The sequence below is a fragment of the Tiliqua scincoides genome, chromosome 2 (assembly GCF_035046505.1).
Source record: "Tiliqua scincoides isolate rTilSci1 chromosome 2, rTilSci1.hap2, whole genome shotgun sequence".
Taxonomy (NCBI): domain Eukaryota; kingdom Metazoa; phylum Chordata; class Lepidosauria; order Squamata; family Scincidae; genus Tiliqua; species Tiliqua scincoides.
In genome coordinates this window covers 115792307-115814121 of record NC_089822.1, presented here as the reverse complement: position 1 = coordinate 115814121, position 21815 = coordinate 115792307, and the positions used below count along the sequence as shown (strand labels likewise).

Below are 21815 nucleotides of genomic sequence, written 5' to 3'. Positions count from 1 at the left end.
CTTTTCACAAAGGAGAACAAAAGCATGTACAGGTGGGGCCTCGGTATCTGCAGGAGATCCGTTCTCGGAGGCATTTAGTTAGGATTGGGCAGCCCATTTTTCAAGGACAATGAAACCCATCCATTTAAACCAACTGTGTCTTGGACTGCGTCCAAGAATCCTCTGCAAAGCACAAGGTTTCAGTGGTAGACAAATCAATGTGGAAAGTTTCTGAAAGGTAGGAACTTTGGAGACCATTGCCCTGCAAGATCAAGCATACAGTAGCTGAAAACTTCAGGTCTTGCTAGTTATTCTGAGATGCACTCCCTTCTTTCATGTTCCTCACCTGATAGTAGCATGGGATCCTTGTCCACTGACTTGCGTACATGATCTGACTCTCCTGTCAAGGAGCTCTCATCAATCTTGAGATCATTCCCCTGGATGAGCACCCCATCTGCAGGAAGCAGGTCACCTAGGGAAAATAGTTTGGAATAACAGACTGACAGTGCAACTAAATTTGGTCCCCAGATATTACCTTTTGCCCTCATTACATTTCTCAGATCTAGTGAGACTATCCATTTAATCACTCTATCCATACACTTTGTTTGGGAGTTGCAGATCAATAGAGGGGCTTCATCAGGGGCTCCATTACTGCAGAAGCTCCTTAACACTGGAGATTTACTAAATATTGAGGTTGTCTCCTCCCCACTGTCTCACTGCAGTCTGTAAGTCCACATATCCATGTGCTAGACATACTCATACAGAAAGATGTTCCTGATGACTGCTCCAAAGCTATGAATTAGCCCACATCTTATGCCATGGGCACCCCCCACCCAACATCGAAAGATAAGGACTCAAGGGTTCTTAAGTAGATAATGTAAATTTTGGGATGATTACATATCAAGATTCTCCCATGCACTTCTCCCCTCCCCCAACATTCGCATCTTTGGAAGGTTCACAGTAATAAATTCATTCATCCCTTTTTTGCCTCCTTACCATATTTGACCTGGGCAATATCTCCCACAACCAATTCAGACACAGGGATCTGAACCTGTTGGCCATTGCGAATGACAGTGAATTTCTGCTCTTGCTCAATGCGGCTCTGCAGACCTCGGAATTGCTTCTCTTTGCTCCAGTCATTGAAGGCTGTGACCAACACCACACAGATCACAGACAGCAGGATGGCGGCACCCTCAATCCAGCCAGCTTCTGACTCACCCTCATTCTCTCCACCAGATGCCACATTCCCACAGGCTGGAAAATGGGGAAAAGAAGGCATGGTGTATGTGTGTGTGTCCCACCATTAGAACCACATTGCCCCTCCATTGACTTCTTAAACCTTCTCCCAGACTACTGTTGCCAGAATTCCTCTTTGTCTCAAACAGCTCTCAAAATTACACTCCACAAATATGGACAGTGCTTATCTTGGTGATTTTGCTAAACGGCTCAAGTTCTAAATTATTTTCCTGGATTGTGCTGGGTAGATCATTGGTGAAAAGTTCAGCAGTGGACAGATGAACAAATGGCAAAACCCAAATGACAAAGGGACTCACTAGGAAGGGAGTGTATCTGGGGACAACTCTACCTCAGTTTACCATCTGCAAAATGGGAATAGCCTTCTCTACCTCAAAGGTTTGTATTGCAGATGAAGGATGTCATGAACATATAAAGCACTTTGCACAGTAAAGAGTGCTTAGATAACCAACTTGAATAAACGTTGATGTGCAAGTTAGTGTTCAATGAACCACTATGAAGGGAAGAAATTTGAGCTGGCTGACTGAGATTAATGATCGGTTGGGTAGTTATACTGACATTGTAAGAGGGTTGCTTCACCTTCCGTCTCCAAATGGGCAGCCCAATCCTGCGCTTCTGTGGCACACGGTTGCCTGACTCCCTTGCCCAAGGTTGCGGCAGCACCTAAAATGGCTGCCACCACATCCAGAACATCCTTGGCAGCAGCGGGCGGCACCTAGGGAGAAGGGGACTTTCGTCCGCTTTCTCCCAGGTACAGGAAATAGCCCCACAATGAGCGCCGAGCCCTGCATGAACACTCTGGATCTCGTTAAGCAGAGTTCCACCAGACCCGCCTCCCTCCCCCCAGCACGCCTCCTCCCCACCCTCTGCCCACCACACCCCTTCCCAGAATGCCTTCTCCCCACCTCCCCCCATCCCTTCTTACCTTACCGTGGTCGTTGCAACCGCTGAGTGGCACTTTGTACAGTAAAAAGTGCTAGATAACCAACTTGAATGAAAGTTGATGTGCAGGTTAGTGTTCCATTGATGGGTGAATGAACGTGAAATGCATATATGGCACTTTTGTCCCATTGTCCCGGGTAAGGGAAGTAGCCCCACAATGGGCGCCAAGTCCCGCATAAATGCTCTGGATCCAATGGAGCAGAGCACCACCGGACCCGCCTCTCTCCCTTCCTGCTCCTCCCCCAGCATGCCTCCTCCCTGCTCTCTCACCTCCCCGGAACACCTTCCTCCCGCCCCTGCTTACCTTACCGTCCATGCGAACGGTGGAGGCCGGGCACCCGCCCAGCACAAGCCCAGCACTGGCTAGCACGGGTGCTCACACAGCAGTAAACCTTGCAAATGTGCCTTACAGCATGTGCGCGACAGTGCACGTCAGTGGTTGAGCCCAAAATTGAGCTCTGAATCATAGAATCATAGATTTGGAAGGGACCTAAAGTTCATCTAGTCCAACCCAAGCCTGTATTAGGAAATCCTCCTAAAGCATCTCCAGCAGCTGGTTGTCAAGCCTCTGCTTGAAGATTTCCAGTGAGGGAGAGTTCACCACCTCCCTTGGCAATCTGTTTCACTGCCGCACCATACTTACCATCTGGAATTTTTTTTCCTGATATCTTCTTGGGGCTCTTCTTATGTTCTTAATAATAGAAGCCACTAAACATTCACAATCTGCTGAGAGGCAGGGAATTGGGTGTCTATTATCAACTGTTATTGTGTGCTATTGTTAATAATAATAAGCATATATGCAGTAAAAAATGAAGACCTGAACTGAATGAGTACTGCCGCTGATGAGGGCCTAAAAGAGGGAGGTAAAGGGGATAATTTGTACCCAGGCCCAGGGTCAGAAAGGGGGTCCAGGAACCAAAGGAGGGGGCCCAGATAGTTCTTGGGATATTATGTTTTCCAATCTCACCCAAACTCACTGTCTGCACATGATGCTGGGCGCACAACCACAGGCATGAGGTGACAACTGCTGCTTCATACACACCAGGCCCAGGAATGCATCCATTACCCTCCCTAACAGAAACAAATCTGGGAGGAAACTGGCCTGCTACAGCAGCTTTTCGGCTTGTGGATCCCGTAACCATGAAGGAGTGCATAGGGCAGCGATTTTCAAACTTTTCCATCTCATGGCACACTGTCAGGTTTTTGATAATTGTCAAGGCACACCATGCTGCCAGTGGGGGGGGGGGGCTCGCATCCCCAGTGGACCTACTAATGAATGACTTTCCTGTGGCACACCAATGTGCCATGGCACAGTGGTTGAAAATGGCTGGTTCAGGGACACAGTTGCAGGGCTACAGCTGTTGCAGAAGTTCATTGTGGTCCACACAGCACACTGTCCATTCTAGTGCAAGCCTAACTATGATGATGCTAATTTTCTGCAATGGATTCTCTATATTTCAAAGATTTTAGAGAGACTGAGGAGTGTGTTTGGGTTTCCATATTACTTTATCTAGCTGCCAATGGAGCATGGTCAGGTAGACCTGGGCTCCGCATCAAGAAGCCTGGTAGACCCGTGCTCCAAAGACTGTTCTGGCTATCAGCACCCTCCCACTGGCTTATTTGGCCCCCTGTTCTGCCTGCCCCCATTGCCCCCTCCTCCTTTGGGAAGGGGCCCCAAAAAAACTTTGTACCCCCTGATAAAATTCTATGTTGCTCTCAGTTTGTTCAGCAGGGTTCTTCCCTATGCTCAAGCAGTTCAGTGCTGCAAATCGAGCCTCCTGTGTGACATTAATATGCTGTTGTGCTGCTTGTCCAGTGTGGTGCTGTCTATCTTAGGCAGCTGTGTGTTAGGCAGTTTTTTAAAATCACATTGTTTTGCAAATAATAAATTTGAAAATAAATAAATTTAATTAATTAATTAATTAATTAAATGGGGGGGAACCAAAATTTTAGTTTGCCCCGGTGACAGATGGCCTAGGTATGCCACTGCTATTGAATATCTTCTCTTATATCTCTCTATATAGTTCTACTGTCAGAGGCAGTTGAGAACAAATCTGTCCCTTCTTCCATATGACAGCCCTTCAGGTATTGGAAGAGTGCTGCCATATCCCTTCACAGCCTTCTCTTCTCCAGACTAAACATACCAAGTTCCTTCAACCTTTCTGGGTAGGGCTTGTTTGTCAGCCCTCTGATCATCCTTGTTGTTCTCCTCTGAACCTGCTCCAGTTTGGCTGCATCTTTCTTAATGTGAGGTGCCCAGAACTGGACACAGTACTCCAGCTGGGGGTCTAACCAATGCAGAGTAAAGCAGAACCACAACCTCTTGCAGCTTGGAAGCTCTGGTTCTACTAATGCAGGCTAAAATTGCATTCACCTTTTTTGCAACCACACCACACTGCTGACTCATGTTCATCTTGTGATCCACTGCAACTCCAAGATCCCTCTCACATGTTGTGCTGCCAAGTCGGGTTTCTACCATTTTATACCTGAGTCTGGTTATTTTTGCCTAAATGCAGAACCTTTCATTTCTCCCTGTTCATCTTATTCATTTCAGTGCAGTAATCCATTTTGTTGAGGTCTTCCTGACGGCTTCTACTGCCTTCTATTGTGCCTTCTATTATTCTATCCTCCCAGCTTGGTGCCATCCACAAATTGTATCCCTTCATCTTATGAAGATGTTAATGAAAACCAAGCCCAAGACCTCCACTCAAAACTGTCTTCCAGGTACCCCACTTGAAACTGTCTTCCAGGTTAATGCAAAGCCATTGACAAACAACCCTTTTTATATTCTGAATAAGTTTTTTTTCCAATATGGACTAGAAGACTTTCAGAAGTACCTTCCTCAGTTACTGTACTCAGTTCAATCCACAATAATTAGACCAAACTTAGTCTTATCTAGACTTAGATCTATTAATTTTTAGTATATTATGTTGTCAGGAGCCTATGTTAGGATGCTGTGATGGGTCGTATGTATGTTCAGTTGTATACTATGAATGTATTGTTATTTTTATGCGGGCCAGTGACCGTAATAAAAGTGAACTGAACCCTTTGTGTACGGCCATCCAACCAGTTGCAAATTCATCTAACCCCTATTTTACTAAGGGCGCAATCCTATCCTGCACTGAAACAAGCAACCCAAGAGGCTTGTGCTGTATCCATAAGTGGCTCAGCCAGTGGCAAGGGTTCAGCGGTAAGGGCCACTGATCCCTATGGGAGCTGCTTGGAGCTGCTCCATTCTTCCCAGGAACGGGGGTTGGAATCTGGCATAACTGCCGGATCCCAGTCACACCTCATGCTTCCTGCCTGCTCCCGGGGCCACCCACCTGCTCTCCCCCCTCTCAATACCTCCCCCTCACCTACCTTTGCTCCTTGCATCAGCCCAGGTGGCCCGCGCGGAGGAAGCCAGCACAGAGGCGTGCATCAGCCTCCGCAGGCCAGTGCTTCTCTGTGCCAGCTCTGAGCGCCAGCCCAGCTTCCTCCTGAGGAGGCACAAATGTGCCTTGCATGCCAGCATAAGTTTGGATTGCGCCCTAAGTTATTAATTAGGAGATGAGATTTGTCCGGCAAGATTTGGTTCTGAATCTTTGGTTCTGAAAGAAGAAATAGGGCTCAATCCTAACCCACTTTCCAGCACCGACATAAGAGCAATGCAGCTCTGAGGTAAGGGAACAAGGATTCCCTTAATTTGAGGAGACCTCCGTGAGTGCCACCCAACTGCAGGATGCTGCACATGTCCCATTGGCACCTCTATGCCAACGTTGGAAAGTTGGTTAGGACTTGGGCCATAGTCACACACTTGCATCTTGAACCAGGAGGCTTGTAGAACAGGCACAGATTCCGTACTCTTTGGGACTACTAGCAAGAAGAGAGGATTTAAGGAGTTCAAATTGGGATACTGGGATACTAACTAAACTGGGATGTTAACATCATGGACTACAAACCTTCTAGTTCTGAGAATCTGACTACCCTGGCAATTCAACTGGTATGACTGACTGCAAGAGAGCTCTACCATTTGGATAAGATGTTGCTGAGGAATGCAAGTTGTTTCTCTGTACCTACTTACCTCTTTGTCCCCTCTGCCACAGGTACTTGCTGCCTCTCTAGTTACATGGGCTGGGCTTTTCTGATACTGAAGGTGTCATCCTGGGACACACCCTGGTTACAAATGACCATTTTGTAACACACCTGCGCCAAATCCCCCTTACCACTTGGCAGCTGGATACCCATTTTGGGACAGGAGAACTCACCTTGAGGGTAGTTTGGTCATTCGACTCACTATGGCTCCCAGGGCAATACTCCTTTAGCAAGGTAATATTCCATAGAGAGCCCTGAGACAAAGCTGTCGCCCATAGCTCACCCCCATTGCCACCACTACTGAGAGTTCAGGGGCTGATCTGGCCAGGTAGGCACTGATAGGCATGAGTTGGCTAATGCCCAACCTGGCCAACCTCTGATATCACCTGTGATCAAAGGCCCAATTTTCCTGTGTGTCCAAGACAATGATTGTAGGGAAGCTATTTCTACCTGTTATAGCGCTAATAATTAGTCCATGATGACGGTCTCTCACCTTCACTCTCTTCTCCTGGTGGGGCATAAAAAGCCAGTCCCAGAGAGATGATGGCAGCAATTTCAAGAATGATCAGCGTCACATCCTGGAGCGCCTCCCATACTAACTGTAGGAAAGTCTTAGGCTTCTTTGGGGGGATTAAGTTCTGTCCATAAATCTGCCTTCTCTTTTCCAGGTCAGCTGTGTTGTCTGAGATCCCTGGGAAGCAGAGGAGGAGAAGGATCAGGGTGACATAAGACAATAAGCACTGCAGCAACATAAGAAGCTCACTTGTTTACGGGACCCTGTTGGCCATTTTTCCATTCAGTTCCTCCAAGTGGTATATCAAGGTTAAAACGTAGCAGGCAAAAACCTGTTAGTGCAATTAACCCATCTCTCCTACCAGATACAACAATACACCTAAAATCTACTTCTCCACATGTCATATTTTTTGATCTATTTCTCACTGAGATAAATCTGGGCTACAGTGGCATACCTAGTGCTACTTGTATCTCTGACAGACTCTTCCCACCACCCCATCCTTGACTACTCAAAGCACTGCAGCAACATAAGAAGGCCCAAAACACTGCTGAGGAAGGGCAAAACCTGCTTTCTTGCCATGTATGGAATCACAAGGGAGCAGAAGCAGATTTAGCCCCAACCCAGGGTGTCCCTGAATGAATATTGTTATTTCCCCCCATATGGCTGTCACTTAGTACTACAGGCTCAAGCAATATACCGTACATAAGTGACAAAACAATTCCAAAACCACCTGCTACATGGAGCAACAGCTTTCTTTCTGCCCCAGAGCTGCAGGGGAAGGGGCAATAGATTTCTGAGTGTTCCCCCACAAGCAGGAGCTGATTAAGGAGTGCAGTGATGCAGGCAAAATCCTTCTTATCAGCATTTTCTCAAAATCAAACAACAGACATTTATACTTCAATAACAGCAGGGACTGAAATGGAAAGTGAGGACCAGGAACCAGATTCCTGGCAGTCCTAGCAGGATGCTGGTTTATTTGCTTATGGAATTCATTACTAAAAATGTGAAGGCCACTAACTTGGATAGTGTTAAAAGGTGATTGCCCAAAGCCATGGAGGACAAGTCTACCAATGGCTACTAATAGTGGCGATGCTGTATGTCCAAATCAAGCAGCACTATGCTGCTGAATACCAGTTGCAGAGGAATTTCATGGTGGGAGAGAAGTAGGCTTTTATTTCCTGCTTGTGGACTTCCCAGAAACAGCTGCTGGGCCTCTGTAGAAAAGCCTAAAGGCATAAAGGCATAAAGGCAACTGAAACCATCACCTAGGTAGCGGGCGGGGGGCAGCAGCGCCCAGTTCTGTTCACCTACTTACTTCCACTGTTGCTTTTCCTTTTTCCAATCCCTGGCTTGAAAATGGAAGGTAGGGGACAGAGAGGGAGGAGACTGCTTAGACAGAACATTGGAAAGTAGGAGAAGCAAAGACTGGTATATCATTGGGTAAGGGGTATCACTGGCATATTATTGGGTATCATTATCACTGACAAATGTCAATGCCTCAGGTGTCAGAAAGTCTTGGGCCAGTCCTTGGCCTCTGGCTGGATCCAGCAGAATTTTTCTAACGTTCTTAACAGCAACAAATAACCAGAAAATAAGGACTGTTGTTTCCCTTGTGAACAGAAACTGTTGAAGACTATCTAGAACACAGAAATATCAGAGTGACCCCCTTCCACCCACACACTTCAACTGTTCCTCTTTTCCAAGGACAATCTCTATTTCTGGGGACAAATGTTCTTGGCAAGGTACCATCCCTATTTTGTCTTAATGGACACTGAGACTAGATCTCTATCAGTAAAATATTTGAGCCGGGGAACGAATGTGTTTTGATGCTAGTGCCTACATATGAATGCCTGTGCATGGCTTCCATGGTTCTTTCATCCACTCCTCTGCAGCTGCCTACACAGCGAATAAATGTTGTATTCAAGCTGTTCTTGTATTCAAGCTGTTCTTGAAGCAGATAGGTTAATTATTTTGTTAAGACATTCTTATGTCTTAACAAATCACATTTCAAATGAATATATTGGAACTAGAAAAGTTGATCAGTGAGCTGGGGCATCTCCCTTATGGGAGCCACCAGGGAAGAGCTGCCGAGAGGAGCTTCAAGACAGAGCTCTGCAGGACGAGAGACTACCGGAGAAGGAGCTGGGAGCAAGCCCTGAAGGAGAGAGAACACCAAGAACTACGGAGAGGAGCTGAAGACAGAGCTCTGCTGGAGAGCTAAGGAGAGAACTGCTGGAAGCAGCTGAAAGCAAGCTCTGCTGGAGCTGCAGACCTTCAGAGAGACTGCTGAAAGAGCCCTGAGAGAGCCTCTCACTGGAGCTGAGAACCAGAGGGGAACCTCCATCAAGCCTCCAGCCCTTGGCCTGCCTCAAGTCCTGCTGCCTGCCTGCCTGCCTGCCTGAGGTCCTGTCTCAATTGAGGGAATTCAAAACAAGGTCTTTTTTCATTTTCATTTTTCAAAAACAACTATAAACAAATACACATAACACACAAAAACATAACACACTTCACTACACAAAAAACACAAAGGGTGCAGGAAATCATATATCATTATCATATATCACTAAAACTAATAAAATTACATATCTTAATCCATTCTAAATTTACCTCTTAATATCATTTTTCATTCATCATACATATATCATATCAAAGATAATATATATGTAATACAATCATCTAAATGCCCTATCATATATTTCTACATTTTCAACCAAGCATAAAAGGGTTTTTTCCTCTTGCTCAATTTGTGTTGGTTTTTGTTGTTAATCCAAAACTTCTAAAAGTCTGTCCATTTCCGTATCATTCATTATTTTCTCTGTTAATTCATTTTTCATTAGTATTTTAGTATTCTTCCAATATCTAGCATATAAGGTCCTCGCTACAGTTAAAATCATAATAACTAGGTATACATCATTTTCTTTATCTATAATATCTAAAATAATATAAAATTTGTTACTCTAGTAAGTTATTTATTATGCTTCCAGATCTGTTCCCATTGATCTATTGTGAAATTATGGCCTATATTTTACGCCCATTTTATCATGCATTGTTTTACTGTTTCTTCTTACATCTCAACAACATCAACAACAACAGTATTTATATACCGCTTTTCAACAAAAGTTCACAAAGCGGTTTACAGAGAAAATCAAATATCAAATATCTAATGCCTCCCTGTCCCAAAAGGGCTCACAATCTAAAAAGATGCAACACCAGCAGACTGCCATTAGAACAGACAGTGCTAGGGTGAGGAGGGCCAAAGTCCAATAGTCCAATAGTCCATCTTATAATGCATATATTAATTTTGATCTCAATTTTTCTTTAACATAAATGACACCTTTTTTTCTCATCTGAAACCACAAAAACTTCTCCTAATTTTTTATTCACCAACAATGCCCTATTCATTAGTCATCGCGTTTCTTTTTACTAATCTTCCTCTCTTTTTGTCTTTTTCTTGTTGCTATTGGTGAGTGCCTCTTACCCACTCCTCTAGGTTCTTCCTTCTCTGATGCATCTGTTGTTTCTAAATCATCTGATTTCTTTTCATCTGACTCCATTTCTGGTCTATATTCTTCTAATTCTTTTCTGGAACATGTCTCAAAATGTTGACTTTGTTATCATCCAATGTCCATTCCTTTTCCTGTGAGGCCATCAGTAATTTATCTCTGTAAAAAGTTTCTGATGAATTTCACATGGATTTCTCTTGGTAATTCGTGTTTTCTCAGATAAGAAGTGCTCGCTCTTCTCACTGAGTCCAATTCTTTAGATATCTCCTCCATCGGAATATCAATCCATTCTGATATTAATCTGCCAATCCATCACGATGTATCTTCTCCTTTCTCCTCTGGTATATTTTGTATCCTCACCACTTGAGCTGCACTATCCATCTGAATTTCCATTAACGTTCTCTGCATCATGCTGATTTTCTTCTGTATTTTAGCTTGATCTTTTCTTATCTTGTCCCAATCTCGCAATCTTTTGTTTATTTTCTTCTGATGTAATTTTCACCTCCATCCAGTAAGATCATCGTTTAGTTAAAGCATCCACACTAACTTGAGTTTGTACAGATTGGTTTGTTAGTTGCTGTACCATTACCAACAGTTTTTCTATGTTGTCTTGTACAGTCTGTTTCCAGTCTTTGCCTTTCGGTTCCTCTTGTACTAATTTTCCAAGTACCATCTCCAATGCTGGCAAGCCTCGGACTTTCACTGTTTTGCCCGCCATCTTTGTTCTTCCTTCCTTCTGCTTGCAATGTTCTTTAAGGCCACGAGATGTCCTCAGCATATTATCTTCCTTGCTTCAATTGCAAACACAAATCTAGTTCTTGCAGTGTCTTTTAAAATCCACTAGATGTCACTAGATGTCACTGGTGCACTATTGTTTTATTTTTATTTCTCTTATCTTGTTTATACTTGTAGCCTTGGCAACGCCATTCCTCTGTCCAGGAATGTCAAAACATCCAGCCACTCCTTCAGGCAATCCCAAATGATAGTAACAAACCAAGGCAATAAATGCTCCAATTCACAAACTTTTCAGGGACAGTTAATTTGTAATCCATCGAAATTCAAAGTTGTAAAGTTGTAGTTATATTTTCATATATCCATAACAAGCTTGGTAAATCTCTTCTACGATTTCTCCTCACACCAATATACAGCTAGGGGGGAAACCTTCCCCTCTCCTCCTCTTCTCAGGTCAAGAAAACAAATCAGGCAATCAAATTATTTAGTCCACGCCAGGCACAGACAAAAAGAATAACACTTACTTAAGACTCTCAGCGTCTTTCCCTGCTGGGGCCTTCAGCTTGATTTCAAAATGAATTCTTCACCATTGCTGCCAAGACGGTGGAATCTCCTGGGAAAGCCCCCCCCCCCCGGCTTTATCACCTCAGGAATCCTGCCATCACATGGAGGAATTTGTTTCTCCTGACAAACAATCCTCGGGTCTCCTCAGATCCACAGTTTTTGGGGAAAAACAGAGTGCCTTTCAAGAGCTCACATGTCTGCTCAGCTGCTGGCTGGCCCCTCCCCCCAAAACTAGGTCTTTTCATTGATTGGTTCAGGTTCCATTCCTCCTAATAAAAAGCCTTAGCTTGGTGTCAGTGGTCTCTTTTGATCCTGCTGCAACATGAGGAAAAGCTACAACATTGGGGCTCTTCAGTCTGAGGAGGGACATGATTGAGACAATAAAATTATGTAGTGAATTATGCATCCTTGTCACAGGATGTGGTGATGACATCTGGCATCTGGAATGAACAGAATTATGTAGGAAAGTCCACCACAGGTTACAAGCCATGATGACTATATGCAGTGTTTTAGAGGTAGAGGATGTTTTAGAGGTAGCCTATAATTGAATGCCAGATGCAAGGGAGTGACAATAGGATACAGGCATTTTGCTGTCTTGAGAGCTCCCACTCTGAAGATACAGGAAACTGGGTTAGATTAGCTCTTGGCCCGATCCAACAGGGCACTTCTTATGTTCTTAAAGTCATTGGTGCTCCGTGGCAAGAAATACAAGCCTCCATTAAAGTCCTAATTCATACCCTCACCAAGATTATTGTCTAGTCCCCGGCTTGGCTGAACACTTCCATTTTATTTTGCAACAGTAGTTATTATTTGCATGATAATTGCTGCAGTGATGTCACTAGGGTTTGTATCACCTGGTACGGGAGGTCAGCACATCACCCCTATGATGGACCACCTTTCATTGAACAAATATGACCATAGTAGTCTTTGGAATGTGTGGAATGAGGAATAGGAAAATAGCAGATTGTGATATCAATAGCGAAATCCCATCAATAAACAGATTATCAATAGCAGATTGCAATAGCAAATATGACCAAAATATCTATGGAATTTAAGGCTGATCCAACAAAAAAATTATTTTTACAGTCTACTGGACTCCCAAACGTTTGTTTAGTAAGGGACTTATTAAAGAATCGAATTGTTGGTGATGTGGTGAGTGTAATGCATCATTCTGACAAATGTTTTGGCCCTGTGCTGTTATATATTGGATAGAGGTTATTAGTTTATTAGAGGTAATCAGGTTTTGCAGCAGTCAGAGTTTTTAATGTACATTCGTTTGATTTATATACCCACTTTATGGAAACTTTCTGAAGGACAACAAAGAAGGACTCTCTGCACCCTGACAGTTGCAAAAAGACATACTTAAACTTGAAAGGACAAACTCCCGCCCACTATTATCCAATTAAGGGAGGATCTCCTGTCATTATATTTGAATCTGTCGTATACAAAAGACAATTTCATGTTGATAACTTTCTTGATATTTGGAAACCTGTTTTAGGTATTTCTTTAAAGATTTTTTTATTCTTTTTACTTTTTTCGTTGTGTTCTCACTTTTTTCTCCTTTATACTATGTACTAAAATTGTATCTTTTGTATCATGTTATTCATAATAAAAGAGGAAAAAATGATAGACCACCTCTCATGCAGTGTGCGAAGCAACACCCCAGTTGGATGGTATGGTGATACCATTGCCCTGCCGTGTTGGCTTTTTGGCTCACTTTTGATTGAATAGCATGCATGACATCACACACTGATTGATATTATGGTATTATTTGAAAATATCAAGATTTAAAAATTTTTCGTGAGTACTGTAGTGGTGTCACTCCACCATGTGCTTCACCTAGTGCAACCCGCACTCCTAGCAACACCACTGAATTCCTTTTAAATCCATGAGTGAATTATCAAGTGGTCCAAGATAGGTGATTACCATAAATAAATTTTGAAACTGTACTGTAGTTTAGTGGTTGTCAAACTGTGAGTCATGACCTCCTTTATGGTGGATCATGAAACTGACAACCTGTTAGCTGACAAGGACGTTTTGAGCTCTATGGAAACTTAAACAGGGCAGTATGTGCACATTTACTCATTGGCAGGTGAGTGTGCCTCAGTTCATTTTGAAGGGAAGACTGAGGGGAACACAGTGCCACAAATTCTTGGTCCTACTTGGATGAATTCTGACCAACAAACTCTTGAGAAGGAAGTCCTCAACCACAAGCTGACAAGGAAAATATATTGAACCCTGTGAAAAGTGAAACTGGGCCACACATATGCGTTTACGCATGAGTAGGCAAATGTCCCTTAACTCCTATTGGAGGCCAGGTGGAGTGCAATGCTACCAGAATGGTTCAAATTCAACAAACAGAGCTCAACCAGAGGCAGTTCTGGGCTTTTCCTTGCCAGGGCCCACCTCTGCCTTTGCTATCCCCCTGCTTCTGACCTGGAAGTAATTGCAGTGCTGTCATCATCACTGCAATTACTTCCACACGTCTGCCTCCTCCGTTTGTTTCCTCTGAGCCTGAGCTGCCTCCTTCTTTCCTAGGCTCTGATGGAGCCTTTCGCACAGCTTCTAAGCAGCACAAAAGGCTTCATCAAGTGTTTTGGGGCTGCTGGATTTGGCGCCCTGGACAGAGGCTTCCAGCAGCCTCAGAGTGTTCCAATGGAGCCTTCCATGCCACTTGGTGCAAAATTCTAAGCACACCTTGCACCCTGGGCTCCAGAGCACACCTTGCACCACCACTCAAAAAATTATTCAGAAGGTGGTCCTACCCCCAACCACAGTAAAAAAAAAAACAAAGACTTGAGCGACTGGTAAAGTGAATTTTTTTTTTAAGTCTCATAAGCTAGGTGGCCACAGACAGTGTACGGGTCCGACCTTGCTATACACCAGGGGTGTCCAAACTTTTTGGCAGGAGGGCCACATCATCTCTCTGACGCTGTGTCAGAAAAAAAGAATTAATTTATATTTAAAATTTGAATAAATTTACATAAGTTTGCATAAATGAATATACTAAAGATGAAATTATATGAATGAATGAAGGTCTTGCAATAGCTCAAGGCCTATAAACCCCACCCAGTAGTCTTCACAAAATCCTTAGAATCCCAACCATTGTTTATTTTCTCTGAAAAACCAGGTTTCTCACACTTGCAACTGTTGAGAACAACCTGAAAAAGCCTCTTGACTAAGAACTCCTTCTACCCAACTGTTAACATCAATTTTGCAGCTCTAGGCTGCAACCTGAAAGTTACTGCATTTTGGCCACTCTTTAGCTCACCTGTTTTTGCCTCCCTCCCCCCAGTCTTGCTCTCCCTAGTCCCTCCCTGACCTTCTTCACTCCCAGACATAGTTGTCTGCTGCCCTCCTCACTTGCCTGATTCCACCCTTCCTCTCTCCCTGTGTCTCTTCAGAAAGGAGCCTGCAGCTCCCTGCAGTGGAGAACCAGTACCAGCTGCTGCTGCCGCAACCTCAAGGACAATTCAAGGGGAAAGCAGCAAAGGGAGAGATGAAGGAAAGCAAGCAGCTGAAGCAGATTGCTTTCGTGCCCCAGCTCCTAATCAGAGACCAGTTGGACATCACTGCTTTGTGAGTAAAGATCCTTACAAGTGTAAAAAAACATGAGCAGATCAAGTGTTCTCATTCTCTTGTTTCAATTATAGTAATACAGAGAAGAGTGAAAAAATGTGGGCATAGCCAGACCTCCAGTGGCTGGATTTTTCTTAGGATATGCCCAGGAGACAAGTTGTTACCAAAAAATAAAAATAAAAAAGGTTTTGCTTGGCTCCTCAATTCCCCAAAAATGCCTTCTGAATCTGCAAATCTTGTTCCCCCTAATGTCAGGATATGTGGAAAGCTGATTTTGGTAATGAAAAGTTTACCAGACTTTACAAACCAGAATGCAACCTCCTGGTTTAAGAAGTAGGCTACCTCCAAATGCCAGGTGCAAGGGTATCTTGCAACATGATGCAGGTATCTTGATGGGTCTTTGGCCTGATGCAGTAGGGCTCTTCTTAAGGCATGCTGGAAAAAGAAGTGGTGGAAAAAGACCACATGCTCAGAAAGCCATTCCTGGCTTTACTGCATTTTCAGTGCTGTTCTGTAGTGGGTCTAATATGCCTTGGCTCATATAATTAAGCTACCACTCTCAAAACCAAGACTGGTGGCATTAGCTGTAGAAAGCATGCCAGGTTACACAGGGGTTACATTCAGGGGTGTCAAAGATAAGGCCTCCGGGCCAGATGCGGTCCGCAGAGCCATTTTAGATGGTCTCCCCAGGCTTTGGGGGAGTTTGGGGCTGCCCCACCCCCGCTCGCTCCAACTACGAACAGAGCTCTGCAGCCGGAGAGAGTTGCGAGGGCTGGAGCAGCCACATGTGGCGTCTCCGGCCCTCCCTCCAGCTGCGAGTGGGCCTTGCCCACAGCTGGAAGGGGTGACTGAGGGCTGGAGCCAGTGGTGGCACTAGGATTTGAGTCACCCGGTGCGGGAGGCCTGCGCATCACCCCATGCAGTGGGCGGTGCAATGCCCCAGGTGGGTGTGGTGATGTACCATCGCCCCACTCCCACCATTTTTTTGGCTGTACCTTTCATTATAACACAGATATTTCAATGTGGTTTGTTTCATTGCATTCTACATGAAAGAAAGCATTGATTGATATATAACATGATGGGATTATTCCTCCAAACTCTGATTTTAGTGATTTTGAAAACTTGTAGAGTCTCACACGCACACATTCCGTGTCAACTTACTAACACCTTATTGCGGCAGTTCTCAAACTTTTAGCACTGGGACCCACTTTTTAGAATGACAATCTGTCCAGGACCCATTGGAAGTGATGTCATGGCCAGAAGTGACATCATCAAGCAAATTAAAATAAATAATTATAAATAATTAAATTAAAATAAAATAATTACATAAGGGGGAGCCAGTCCTGTTCCACCAAGTGAATCTACTCTGAAGTAAGTCCTATTGTGGTCAATGGGGCTTACTCTCAGGAAAGTTTGGGTAGGATTGCAGCCTGTGAGCCCAATCCTATGCATGTCTACTCTGAAGTAAGTCCCATAGTGGTCAATAGGGCTTACTCTCAGGAAAGTGTGGGTAAGAGTGCAGCCTGTGAGCCCAATCCTATGCATGCCTACTCTGAAGTAAGTCCCATAGTGGTCAATGGAGCTTACTCTGTAGCCTGCCTGCAATAACAACCCCCCCAAAGGAATCAGTGAGATTTCCAGTCCTCCCCAGTGCCCAGTTTAAAGTTCTTCGATTTCAGGTATATCAAGATAAAGACCCTCCTGGCTTTGCAAGTGCAAAATAGAAAACTTCCCCTTACCAGTTCAAGCGACTTTTTTGTCCTTTTTAGTGAGGGGGGGGGGGGAGGCTGCCTTCTGGAGCATTTGTTGTGCTCCAGCTCCATGGATCGGGACCATTCCAGTGTCCTCACATTCCCCTTTGCCTGGCCTGACCACCAGCCAAGGTACGCCTGCCTACTCACAAGTAAACACGATGTGAGGCTGCTTCACTTTCCATAGAGCTCCATAGACTCGCAGCTGGGAGGGGGGACCTCCTTCTCCGTGTTTTTGGGAGCTGCATTCATTGGATCAGGATCATTCCAATGTCCTTGGAGCCTCTCAGCCTGCCTTGATTAAGGTAAGTCCACCTACTTGCGACCACGTGGCTTCGTTTCGGGCTCAGACTCGTAGCTGGGAGGGGGGAGCTTCTCGGGTGTTTTAGGGGGCTGCATTCATTGGATTGGGACCAATTTGGTGATGTTGGATTCCTCTCAGCCTGCCCTTTCTGGTGGACTATGGCACGTACGCCTACTCGCGAGTAAACGCACGATACGGCTCACTTTCACTTTCCATAGGGCTGCATGCATTTTTTCCTTCCAGTTTTTTGGCCTTAACTTTTGAAGGAAAGGAGCGATTTCAATTCTGTTTTCTGCACTGCACTCCACTGGCCATTACACATCCAATGGTGTATGGCATGATGTGATAGCTCCTAACGTCGCGAAGTTAGCACGTCCTCCCCAGGGCGTGTTACCCTGTGCGACCCGCACCCCCTGCACCCCTAGCAACGCCAGTGGCTCGAGCACCCACACATGGCATCCCCAGCTTCAGTCCTCCCTCCAGGCGCGAGCAGGGCTCGCCCGCAGCGGGAGAGAGTTCTGAGGGCTAGAGCAGTAGTGCACGGTATCCCCAGTCTTCAGTCCTCCCTCCAGCCACGGCCAGAGTTCTCCTGGGCTTTGGTGGTGGCCAGAGGGGGCCTGGGAGCCAGAGCCGCTGTGCGTGGCTTCCCTGGCCCTGACTAGTGGCAGGCAGGTGGGGGCTGGGGGGTGACTGGGAGGCTTGGCTGGCTGGCATGCAAGAGATGCTTTCTGGTAGGATGGGGGGGCTGGGGCTGACTGGGACGTTTGGCTGGCTGGCAGGGGGTGCTTTGTGGTAGGATGGGGGGCTGGGGTGACTGGGACGCTTGGCTGGCTGGCTGGCAGGCAGGGGATGCTTTGTGGTAGGATGGGGGATGGGTGGGGTGAAGTAGCAGAGCAAGGGGGAAGCCTCAGCTTTTTTAAAAACAGGAAGTGATGTCACTTGTGACATCACTTCCTGTGTTCAGGTCACTTCCGGGTGCCACATTTGGAGTTTGGCCCTCAACAGGTGCCCTGAATCCAATGTGGCCCCCAGGATGAAATGAGTTTGACACCCCTGGGTTAATTCATCAAACCCTACTCTTCTGGGAACATGCTACACAGAAAGTTGCCCTACTGAGTCAGACCATTGGTTCTAGTAACTCACTTACTGACAGTAGTCTTCCAGGTTTTCAGACGGGGTCTTTCCCAGTTCTATCTGGACATGCTGGGGACGGAACTAGAAAGAAGATACAAAACTGTCCATAGGACACTGTGATGGTCAAGAGGCTAATGACTCAGAGGCTACTTGCCACATACCTTTACTCTTGTCTCCACCTGTGAGGTAAAGCTTGCTTTCTGGATTCCCATTCTTTGAACAATTGAAATATTGTTGAAGGTGTAAAAATTTTTTTACAAAGACCAGCTTAAGAGACCAGATTAACTTGATTGACAATCCCTGAGATCTTAAACTTAGAACAAAAAAAATTGCAAGAGACATTTGACTAATCTGGCCATAATTATGGAGAATTTTGCTTTAACTAGCTTTATGCTACAGAAAATCAAATTACTGAATTTTTCCATGGCTCACTAAGCTAGGATTTCAGTTTCTTTATTTTTATATGTTATTTATTTGCCTATGTAAACTGCTTTTATAGATAAAGTTTTTTTAGCTCTGTGAACAAAATGTTCACAGAACATAGCTTTCCCCAGTCATGTGAATCACCTTAAGCAGCTCCTCATTGAAAACAGAATTTGAAAGAAGTAACATGCTATTCACATGGAAATACATATACCAGTGTATCTCTATCCCACCCCTTAGCCACAGGCAGCTCTTCCTTGACAATGCAACAGAGAGTGCATTGCGTAAGGCAGAACACAGACTATAAGATTTTGCAGGCAGCAATCATGATGGTAAAGAGCAAAGCTTTAAACTAAAAGACCAAACACTACACCCTGCTTTTTTATTCATGTACTAAAGGAATCAGAAATCTACAAAACTACAATCAATGATCCAGTTTATGCCTCCAGCAAATGCAACAACAGAATTGACTAAATAGGTGCACGTCAGTTATAAATAGCCATGACAGTCATAATAGTCAAAAACAGTCATGAATAATTGATTCCCTCATTAAACACAGAAAATTCCATGAAGACATGTCTATCAGCCTAAGATAGGGCTATAGCTTAGAGTTAAAGAGTCTAGAACCAGTAATTATCAACCACTGTACTGCAAGCACATTGGAATGTCACCAATGGTCTGCAGCTGTGACACATGAGTTTGGGGAGGGTCATTGGGGGATATTAACCAGCAGCACAGTGTACCTTGCCAGTTGTCAAAGACTGATGGTGTGCCTTGACAATTTTAGTGCCTTCTCACAGCCCAATCCTATCTCCACTTTCCTGGGAGTAAGCCCTAATTACTCCAGTGGGACTTATTTCTGAGTAGACATGCATAGGATTGGGCTGTTAGTGTGCTGTAGATGAAAAAGGTTGTAGATCACTGACTTTAAACATACTGTAATAAACAGATGATGCTGTTTCACATCCCAGAGGCCACTGCTTTTCATTACCAAACAATTTACAGTATAAACAATTGTCACGTACTCTTGAGAGACAAGCTCAGTTTAAATGATTGATGTCCATCTCAAATGGGTTAAAGGGCTCATTTCCTCCCATAACCAATGTCTCGCTGCACATAATTTTTCACCAAAAAAATGGGAGATCTGCCTGAATTTGAAACCAACTGATCAATTCCAATTTAAAGGCTAAGTTAGACCTCAGCAAGTTGATATGATAGTAAGTCAATCTCTTAAAAGGTTTTCAATGGTTTGAATGGCACTGGTGCTCCGGGCTCCATTTTCAGTGCTCCTAAAGAGCCTGACAAGGGCTGATGTTTGAAATTGCTGGTGTAAACAGTTGCTGTGGTCCAAAGCTAGTTGCATCTCCGTTCTCAGTGAGACACCTTACATAAGAGACGATAGCATCTTTCCATGGTTGCCATGTGTGACAGGTACAACTACCAGTTGACAGATACAACTTCAACTACCAGTTGGATCTACCAGATTCAACTACAGGATCTATCAGAATCAACCACAGGAAAAGGAACATGGCCACACTTCCATGGCAAATAAAAACCACCACATTGTATCCAGTTTAACTGCCACAGTCTCCCTCTCAGAAACCTGGGATTGTGAAGGTACACATAATAATTCTTCAGAAATCGTAGTTCCTACAGAAAACTACAGTTCTCTTGGTTTCTTGACTGATGCTCATGGCACTTAAAACTGGCTTTATTTGTACTGCGATTTCAGTCTTTATGTGCAAGAGGAAGGTCAAGGGTGATTTAGTTCCTCTCACATAAATGCACCTCAAAGGGATCACAGCACCCTGTTCTCACATGTCTATTTGATTCCAAGACAGGGTTGCAGAAAGAACACAGTGGATCCCTCACAATTAATCTTACTCCACAAACTTTTAAAGAGACCATTAGGAGGTTCTCCTCTTTCTATAAAGAGCTCCTAGCTAGCATTGATGTCAAGTGAAAGACCATGCATGCCCTTCAAAAGCTAAGTGAATCCCCTTTAATCATTTGGGACTACAGAAAGGATGTGTGTGCATGTTGTCTGTAACATTTCTCCCCTTAGGCTAATCCACAGGTTCAGGCTGGAAAAAGAGCTTTGATTGCTAGTGGGTTACACTATGGAGAATTTTCTGCCTCCTTTGAGTGTGGTTTTGGTCCTGCCAGTGTGTAGTGTTGAAAAGGGCTGATCTGTGTAGGATTGATCTGTGGTAATGGGACTGTAGCCAGGTACTGAGTGCCCCTTCTCCCCAAACCTTGATAAGCCTGTTACCTTCAGTGGGGGACGTCTTGAGTCTCCTGCAGAGCCCACTGACATCAGTGTAAGCCTCCTGGACTTTCTGGATTGCCTCTGCTCCACGCAGCTCCATGAGAGATCGCAGCTCAGACAGGGTGCAGCCAAAACCACCTGCATGGTTCAGCTCTCGCCGCTGGTTTTTTGGGTAGAAATCCACTGTGCTGTTGGCCATGTCTCCCATGGTGAAGGTCAGCCACAGCTGGGCTGCAGAACACTGAACAAAGGGGAGGGAGCGCTGGGCTATGTAAGCCTGGTACACAGAAGGAGAAACCTATTGGGGAACAGGAAACAGAATGTTAGAGGAATAAATTATACAAAATAATTTTGATCCTGTGGATGGTAGTTTCTTTCTGCTTACTTACCTGCTCAGTCTCAGATGTGTCCTGGGTTCATTCTACAGAGCCCCAGGGGGAGGGGCAAAAGGTGTTCGTAGAGGTCTACCAGGGGCCAATCCATGGAAAAAGGAGAAATGCAGTCCTTGTCGGAGCCTGACACAATGGATGTCCCTGCTGCAGAATCTGTCAGAACAGTAGCAGTAACAGAAAATAAAGCTAGCAGCATCCATCCATTCTTACACTAACCAATCAGTCAAACACACAGGCAAAAATAAATACGTATAAACTTTCCCTTTTTGTTATCATGGACCATGACATCTTAAGAGCTCAGCAAATTTCAATACATTATAAAACATAACAAAATGGAATCCTCAGGGTGAGTATGGATCCAACTATAATTAGAGTTGTCAATTATATTAGGGAAATTTAGA

At 44.6% G+C, this 21815-nt stretch overlaps 1 protein-coding gene across 16 annotated transcripts in view; it reads right to left on the bottom strand.

Annotated features, from left to right (window-relative positions):
- The window catches only part of ATP2B3 (ATPase plasma membrane Ca2+ transporting 3), a 95777-nt gene extending 74547 nt beyond the window's left edge, over positions 1-21230 (bottom strand). For 12 of the 16 annotated variants that reach the window (XM_066617410.1, XM_066617405.1, XM_066617408.1 and 9 more), the window contains exons 1-4: positions 21026-21230; positions 6743-6940; positions 976-1233; positions 326-451 (exon numbers count right to left, since the gene is read on the bottom strand). In XM_066617410.1, the coding sequence (XP_066473507.1) occupies positions 326-451; positions 976-1233; positions 6743-6940; positions 21026-21230 (787 nt within the window). The remainder of the gene's footprint in view (positions 1-325; positions 452-975; positions 1234-6742; positions 6941-21025) is intronic. The other 4 variants (XM_066617418.1, XM_066617415.1, XM_066617420.1 and 1 more) reach the window with 4 other exon arrangements.
- Between the last annotated feature and the right edge of the window lie 585 nt (positions 21231-21815).